The sequence below is a fragment of the Physeter macrocephalus genome, chromosome 14 (genome assembly GCF_002837175.3).
Source record: "Physeter macrocephalus isolate SW-GA chromosome 14, ASM283717v5, whole genome shotgun sequence".
Classification (NCBI taxonomy): domain Eukaryota; kingdom Metazoa; phylum Chordata; class Mammalia; order Artiodactyla; family Physeteridae; genus Physeter; species Physeter macrocephalus.
This window is the reverse complement of record NC_041227.1, coordinates 99385529-99394521: the sequence shown is the minus strand read 5'-3', so window position 1 is coordinate 99394521 and position 8993 is coordinate 99385529. Positions and strand designations below refer to the sequence as shown.

General features: G+C 43.1%; 1 protein-coding gene across 2 annotated transcripts in view; it reads right to left on the bottom strand.

Moving 5' to 3' along the window:
* Positions 1 to 284: 284 nt before the first annotated feature.
* LOC102996463 (C-C motif chemokine 4) overlaps positions 285 to 8993 on the bottom strand; it is a 15122-nt gene continuing 6413 nt past the window's right edge. Inside the window, exons 2-4 of one of the 2 annotated variants that reach the window (XM_028499481.2) lie at positions 1871 to 2181; positions 1250 to 1364; positions 285 to 673 (exon numbers count right to left, since the gene is read on the bottom strand). In XM_028499481.2, coding sequence (XP_028355282.1) covers positions 586 to 673; positions 1250 to 1364; positions 1871 to 1946 — 279 coding nt within the window. In that variant the 5' untranslated portion in view covers positions 1947 to 2181 and the 3' untranslated portion in view covers positions 285 to 585. Of the gene's footprint in view, positions 674 to 1249; positions 1365 to 1870; positions 2369 to 8993 lie in introns of those variants that run through there. The other variant, XM_007110516.2, reaches the window with a different exon arrangement.

Here is an 8993-nt window from a genome sequence, read left to right as displayed (position 1 = left end):
ATCAGCCTTTCACGGTGCACCCCAAGCAGACCTACATGCCTTAGCAAGTCACATCACCTCTGTACCTCTGTTTCTACATCCATAAAATTGAGGATAACAGTCCCTACTTCATAAGGGTGTTAAAATCCTTGCTAAAAGTATTAAGTGAAGTTTGTATCTCTAGACATTTTAGCCCATATTAAGGACTCAGTAATTGCTCATTCTTATAGTGTTTGGAAACTATTCATAATAGCAGGCAATTCCCTTTACCTCAAATCAAATTAAAACACAAAGAAACTGTCTACATTTTTAAAAAATTTTATTAACACTTGGACTCAATTGCATTATCCATGTATCCTCAATAGCAGAGAAACAGTGATGGTGGACCATCCCCATGGGGGACACGTGTCCTTTGGCAAAACAAACATAAATAGTGGGAAACAATACCAAATACAATAATAACATAGTACGTGATAAAGATTAAATTAAGAGAAGGAACAGCGACTACTGAGAGGAGTTGTGAGTGTGGAGAGGGTGCGTCTTGCTGAGAAGCGTAGGGCTCAGGTGATCTTTCCTGCAGAACACCTGCCCCGGCCTCAGAGCAGCTCAGTTCATTTCAAGGTCATCCATGTACTCCTGGACCCAGGGATCACTGGGGTTGGCGCACACCTGCCTGCCCTTTTTGGTTTGGAATCTGTGGAACAAAGAGTGGACAGGTTAGGATCCCATGGGACCTTGCCTGTGGTGGGTATCTCCCTGTCCTTAACCATGGCTCATGTTGGAAAGCCTAGTGGGTGAGAAGACCCTTCCTGGGGTTCTGCTGGGACCTGATGCCTTGTAACTTCCTCCTTGGGTTTAGCTGTGGCCTCCTGAGTTGCCCAGATTAGGAACCAATGAGTTTTGCAATCAATGTGGACATATCTCCCCATTCATTCCCTGGTGCCCCTATAGCAATGACTTTGGCACGTGTTTTCTAAGTATGGTTTAAGAATTCAGCCCACATCTTCTATCATCTTTTCGACTTTCCCTGTTTTCCTGGCCTCTAGCTAACTTCCTCCCCAGAAAGCACCTCCCCCTCCTTTAGCTCCCACCCAGCCCTCTCCAGGTCTCAGCAGGTGACCTCATGACCTGTTCCTCACTGCTTTCAGGGAGGCCTTCAGCCCTGACACCTGCCTCCCTACGTTTCATCTCCCCTCACCCCAAACAGGCCCCCTTTTCTAATCCTGCCCTCACCCTCGCCTCCAAGAAAGGCCGCAGGGTTGATACTCACACCACAGCTGGCTGGGAGCAAAGACTGCTGGTCTCGTAATAATCGATCACAAAGTTGCGAGGAAGCTTCCGCAGGGTGTAAGAGAAGCAGCAGGCTGTGGGAGGGTCTGAGCCCACTGGGAAGAAAGGCGGAGGTGAGACAGAAGCTCTACCCAGAGCTATTCATTTTGGCTTCTAGTTATAGACATTCAAAGGGCATCCCTGTGGATCTGCCAGATCCCCAAATATGGTCCCTTGTATCTAATCCCACCCGCTCGGAGTAGGAGTCTTATTCTGAATAGAGAATCCTAGGAGAAGACCATGAAAGGATTCTAGAAGGTTCAGGCTGTATTGGGTCTTAGAGCACAGGTCTAACTCCCTTCATTTTACAGATGGGGAAACCAAGGCACAGAGAGAGACAAGGACTTGCTGAAACCAGTCTATGGGTTGCTATTTCTTAAGAAAACAGGCACTTGAATATTACTGAGTGTCTACCAGACTCTACGTTTACCTGCAGGCTACTTAGAAATCTTCTCTGCTCCCTTTCGTCTCCTCCCCAGACGTTAGTGTTGGACCAGCCCCAACTAGAAAAGTCAGCGCTGCCTACATCCTGACTCAGTGGCAGCTGGAAGAATAGACTTACTTGGTGCTGAGAGTACCAGAGAGCAGAAAGCAGCTGCGAGCACGAGGAAGGAGAGGACAGTCACGCAGAATTTCATGGTCTTGGTGGAGGAGAGACTTGCCTGGAGCTTGGACTGCAGAACCCAGAAGCTTCAGAACCCTTCTGTGCTCTGTGTTGATACCGAGTTGGGAGCCCTTCTTTATAGGAACTCTGAGGCCAGGGACAGAGATGGGGGCACAGGAGGGCGAGTGGAATTTCCAGGGTCCAGATGATGTCATGGTGTGAATAAGGAAGCTGAAGCTAGCTGACTGTGAGGACCTCTGCACAGCTTTCTTTTCCCCAGCAGTGTCATCACGGAGGAAAGCGGAGGGACGTGGAGGAGAGAAGAAGTGAGCTTAACCCTAGAGGGAAGTGGTATACCAAAGGCAGTGACTGAGGCTTGGGGGAGAATTGCAAACCCAACAAGAAAGATGGAACCTTCACACCTCCTAGAAGGGGCTTGTAGATGAGAACCATCGCGCTCTTAGTGGTTAGCACCTCCAGAAGCTAGACACTTCACGTCAGTCTTTCCAGGGTGGCCACAGGCCTGGCCCCAAGAAGGGGAGGAAGCCAGGATTCCATGTCCCAATGCAGGCCTCCTTCTGCTAGGCAAAGTGACTTTAGTGCCCTGTATATTTCCTTGGGCATAAAGAAAGTGTTCAGCTTTGAATGTGCAGAAGGCCCCAGCAGAAGTGTAGCTTCTACACAGCGAACATTTACTATGTTTCAGGCACTAGGCAAGCTGAGTTATACACACACATCTAACCCTACCATAACCCTGAGCAGGGTGTGGTTATTCCCCTGAGGCAAAGAGGATCAGAGGGCAGAACGGAGTTCAGTGATAATCTCAAGGGCACACAGCTGTTAAGTGGCAGTGCCAAGATTTGGACTGAGGTTCATCTGACTCTAAAATCCATTTTCTTTCTACCCTGTCATCTCCAGAACAAATATAGAACGTGACCACAGAGAGAGAAACTGCTGGCCACCTAGGGGCCACGCCACACACAAAGACCCATCTTATCAGGGCTGAATACAGGAAAGGGGTGTGGTCCGTCTGTCCCAAAGAATGCAAAAGAAATCAAGGGAATGCAAAAGAAATCAAGATTTCAGTGTGCTCCCTTGGGCCAATAACAGAAAAGGAGAAAGAAATCAGGAAGAATCAAGTTTAGAAGACCCAGATAAAGAATGTTCCTCCAGTGTAAAAATGGAATTGGATAAAGCTGGCAATGAATTCATCTATGTTACAGACAAAGTATATAATCTAAGCCTGTGGGTGTTTCCCAGACATCCACAGGGAATTCCTTGTGTTCTTGTAAAGCCCTGCCTGGTTCGGCAGCTGCTGTGGGCCTGAAGGTGACTACATGAAGCTTCCAAAGGCCAGGAATACAGTAGCGCATGAATTAGGGCAAGTGAGGGCCATTAGGATGATGGGATCAAGACCTCTATCCACCTTCAGCTCAACCACTCTGATCCACCTGTTCACCCGCAGTCCCACATTGCTACCTGCCTCTGCTTTGAAAAGGAAGAATGAAGAGTGAAAAGAGGGAGCCAGGCCTCCTGGGTGCTGTAGCGATGTGGGATAGGAGAGATTGTTGCTCTGCAACAAGAGAAGCCACCCAATGAGAAGCCCGCGCACCGGAACGAAGAGCAGCCCCCGCTCACCGCAACTAGAGAAAGCCTGCGCACAGCAACGGAGACCCAACACAGCCAAAAATAAATAAGTTTAATAAAAAAGAAAAACCTTATAAAAAAAAATTAGCATGCATGATGTTTCAGTGTGGGGATATTCCAAACTTTTATACCAAAATTTATATTTAACCAACCTGTTACTTAGCCCATTCAGGTTGTTCTAACTTTCTTCTATTCTAAATTGAGCTGAGACTTGAAGGATGATTAACCAGGAAGAGTGTGAGGGTGGGTTCATGCAGGCAAAGAACAAGAGACCCGTGCTTTTTAAAATATATAAAATAGATTACTTGAAATATTTCAGTTATAATGATAATAGTAACTAACACATAACACTTACAATGAGCCAGTCATGTTCTAAGCCTTTATAGATATTAATGCATTTCAACCTCACAGCAGTGCTCTGAGGTAGGTACTGTTATTATCCCCTTTCACAAATGAGGACAGTGAAGTACAGAGAGGTAAGTAACCTACTGAAGGTAAGTAACACACAGCTCGTACATGATAGATTTGGAAATGACACCAAGAAGGTTATGGCTCCAGAGCGTAAATAAATCAGAAGAGGGAAATGTGTTTCTTATAAATTTCTGTTAAAAGTTGAACAGCCAAAGTTGTGCTATTATGATGTAACATATCTTTCGGTTTTGCATTTTGCAAAATAGTGCAATCCATGGATTTCTCTCTTTTCCTTAGAAAATTAAGGGAATTAAACAGTGGTTTCCTTTATTTGTTCTAAATACTGATCTCTGCAGCTTTCACGGGATATACCCATGCTTATAGAATTTCACTCTGCCCTGTGATCTACACGAAGGGGAAATTGTGCTTTGCCAAGTGACACCTCGTTCATAAAAAGCAGAGCAGAGACCTGCATTTTTAAGGAATCACATGTAGTTTAGAGAGCTGAGTCTTTGTTTCCAAGAAGTCTGAAGGTGGCAAGAAACAAGGCCAAAGGGGGAGACAGAGGTCAGGTCACGGAGGGTAAGCTTCCATTTCATGCTGGAAACAAGGTAGACTGTTTGAAGGGTTTTCAACAGAGAGAGGCACAGACTGATTTGAACAAAATCACTTCAAATGCCTTGTGTTGGACAAATTGAAGAGAGGCAACTGGAGGAAAAAACTTGACAGGACACTCTTAGAGTTGTCATGACAAGAAGTGACAAGGACCCACCTAAGACAGTGGCAATGGGAAAGATGAGAAGTAGATACACTTAATTTCAAGTATACAACAGAGTCAGTAGTTGAATAGATGGAGGACATGAGGGGGAGGGAGGAGTCAAGGGTGACTCCCAGCTTTCTGGCTTGGAAGCCTGGTAAGAGGGAATGCTTTTTACTGAGTTACAGAAGGAGGAGCAGAGGGACAGGTGGAAGGATCTAATCCAGTACCAACATGTACGCCCTGATCTGTGCTAGCACACACATGCTTGCACGCACACACACACACACACACACACACATACACACACACACACAATGGCCAGAGGAGAATGACAAGAACCCAAGATAGGAAAGGGCCTGGCTGCAGAAAGAAGGGGCTGCGTCAGTGAGACACTGTCTCTCTAGGATGCTAGAAAGGGGCCCCCAGGATATTTTCTCTGCCCACATGAAAGGCAGGGCCAAGCCTGCTGCAGCCTGACTCTGTGGACCACAGATGAAAAAGAGGAGGCCAAGGCTGGGCCAAAAAAGGGTGTCATTATCAATGAGCCCATCCATGGAACCACTGCTGCCAAAGGGAGAAAGCTGAGATTGACGCCTGGGGATGTAGAGCTATGGGACCGGAAACTGGAAGGAAACCAATCCATCAGGGCCAGGGCACAGGAAACAATGAGGAGGTGAGCGGAGCCGGACAAGGCAGAGGTGTTGCAGAACCTGAATTATTCAGCCAGAATTCCCTGTTCTCATGGTTGGGATGTTCTGCTGGACTGAGGTGGGGCCTCAAAGAGGCTGGAATGAACCAGAAAGCTAGGACACAAATCAAGCCCCTCCATGCTGAAGGATCCACCATGTTGACCGTTGGCTAGTTTCTGTGATCACCGCTTAAGAGACCTTGGTGGTCCCCAAAGATCAAGACCTTGACACCATGGCCTTTCTGATCCTTTATATAATATTAGTATTTCAACTCCCTAGTGAGACGTTGGGCATAATACATACTGTTAGTCAAGTCAATGAACCATTCATTCACCAAATACTTATTAATGCATTGCGGTTATTGTTGGAGATACATTGTTAAATACTGCAGACACTGAAATGTAAAACTGACTAATTCCATCTCTCTGATCCTGGGCAAGTCATTTCACCTGGGAACATTAATTTACCTCCTAGGAAATTTCTGAGACCCTTCCAACTCAACCATCCTAAGGCTTCCTTACATTATTCATTCAATATGTGCATATGGAGCACATACTTTGCATACAAGTATTTTATTTTCCTGATTCGAATAAAAACATATATGACAAAGAGCTATTTCCTGGTTTTAGGATTGATATGAAAAATCTTACAAATATATAATCACTAAGATAGAATTTTATATCTATCAAAAAGAACAAAATTATAAGAAATAGAGACTATGTCAGAAAATTAACCATGTTATAATCAACATGTGCTAGAATTTGGTTTAAGTCCACCAAGACATGGTATGAATTTGGTTTAAAATCAACAGGACATGCAACAGGCACATGAAAAGATGCTCAACATCACTAATTATTAGAGAAATGCAAATCAAAAGTACAATGAGGTATCACCTCACACCGGTCAGAATATCCATCATTAAAATGTCTACAAATATTAAATGCTGGAGAGGGTGTGGAGAAAAGGGAACCCTCTTACACTGTTGGTGGGAATATAAATTTGTACAGCCACTATGGAGGTTCCTTAAATAACAAAAAATAGAGTTACCATATGATCCAGAAATCCCACTCCTGGGCATGTATCCGGAAAAGATGAAAACTCTAATTCGAAAAGAAACAAGCACCCCAATGTTCACAGCAGAACTATTTTCAATAGCTAAGATGTGGAAGCAACCTAAATGTCTATTGACAGATGAATGAATAAAGAAGATATGGTATACACACAAACACACACACACACACACACACACACATGCACACACAATGGAATACTACTCAGCCATAAAGAATGAAATAATGCCATTTGCTGCAACATGGATGGACCTAGAGACTACCATACTAAGTAAGTAAGTCAGAGAAAGACAAATATCGTATGATATCACTTATATGTGGAATCTAAAATATGATACAAATGAACTTATTTACAAAACAGAAACAGACTCACAGACATAGAAAACAAACTTATGGTTACCAAAGGGGAAAGGCAGGGGCAGGGTGGTGGAAGGGATAAATTAAGGAGCTTGGGATTAGTAGATACAAACTACTATATATAAAATAACAAGGACCTACTTATAGCCCAGGGAACTATATTCCAATATCTTGGAATAAAACTTAACAGAAAAGAATATGAAAGAATATATATAACTGAATCACTTTGCTGTACACCAGAAACTAACACAACATTGTAAATCCACTATACTCCAATAATAATCTAAAAATAAATAAAATCAACAGGTCATGGTCTAGATTTTTGAAGAGACAATTACATAGATAACTATCACACAACGTGGAAAGTGCTGTAATGGCAGAGGTAAATAATAAAGCCCGTTATCAGAAACGTGATTGATTCAGCAGTTTCCATGTCCTCTTTCTCATCTTCCTCAACTCAGAGACGCCTGCTCTCCGAAACTAAATCACGAGTGTGAAGGGGGTTCCCCCGAGAAGTAAATGAGGCAATTCAATTCAGGGTGTCGATTGAGGGCTGGGGCAGAGGGGGTGGACATGAGGAGGAGGCATTGTCTGTGACCTGGAGTTTCCAGTGAAGCAAATGATAGACTCCTTTTTTTGGAATTGACAGTAACAAAGGAGGACAGCTGGATGCTACAGCCCCAGTGAAACCTGCCATTGCCCCAAATCTTCCCTTTGCTGTACCTCCCTCAGACCAGCATTAGCAATCATAGGGATGGGATGGAAACACAGCCCATGTGTTTTAAGAGAAGTAACTCTACAGACACAGGAAGGACAGAATTCCTAAGGTGTGGTCTCACTTTGCTTATGTCTTATCTCCTCCATTGTTCTAACTCCTTTTGGGGGAATTCAAAGCCCTCTTGGTTTGGTCCTAATGCAGCTTCTTCATCCATATTTGCCCCTCCACTGTGCAGCTACTCTGAAGGACTCACTCCTCCCTCTGACCCAGCAATTTCACACCTGTGACTCTGCATTAGCTGGCCAAGCCATCTACTGCCACACCATCTATATATGTTCAAATCCCGTGTCTCTTTCAAGACCCAATCAAAATTCCATCCCTTCCGTGACGACTTTCCCTTTCCTCCCAAGGGAGACCATGACTCCTGCTTCCTCACATTCTGAGCTTTCATTGATTTTTCTCCTAAGAATCTTAGCACTTTCTGTTAAGTGTTGTGGTTACCGGTTGATACTCTACCTGCTCCTACTAGACTGGGGGCACCTAGAGGATAAAGATCATTAGAAAGGATAAACCATAATTCAAAAGAATATATATATTTATATATGTATAACTGAATCACTTTGCTGTATAGCAGAAATTAACACAATATTGTAAATCAACTATACCTCAATAACATTTTTTAAAAGATCACTAGAAAGAACTAAATCTATTTCTCAATGTAAAATGTGATTTATGCCCACTAATTCTGTAATAATAAATAATAAAGGATGGAAAAGAAAATATATACATCTGGCTAAGAAGGTAGACTCTTTCACACCACTGAAATTGAGTTGAAAAGAACAGGAAAGGAACACTGTTCCGAATTTGGCATTACTTATGTAAATATCTTACAGGTTCCTCAAAATAGTTCAGAGAAATGGAAATCAAGACTTCATTTTAGCAAAGGCCATTCGAAAGAAACCTTAGTATGTTTATCCAAAAATTCTTTCAAATTAAACAATTGCCAACAACCTACCTTCCAACTGGTGGTGTTGGAAATGTTTTAAGACAGAATGTGTTCATAAATCTGTGGGCTGACCAGGAAGGTAATACATTCTTACTCCAAAAAAAATGAGAAAATTCCAGAAAAAAAGGAAAACAAAATCGCCCATTCATCTGTCACACAACTTTAAGTACTAATGATGCTTTGGGCATTTATTTCCAATGCTTTTTATTTTTTCCATGCCTAGACCATATATCCGTGTGTGTGTATACACACACACACACATATTTATGGTTACAATATTTATCGTATATGTGTATATACACATATACACATATATATTTGTATAATTCTTCATCTTATACAGTTGGTACAATTTTTATCTTACTTTTTTTTTTTTTTTTTTGCAGTACGCGGGCCTCTCACTGCTGTGGTCTCTCCCGTTGC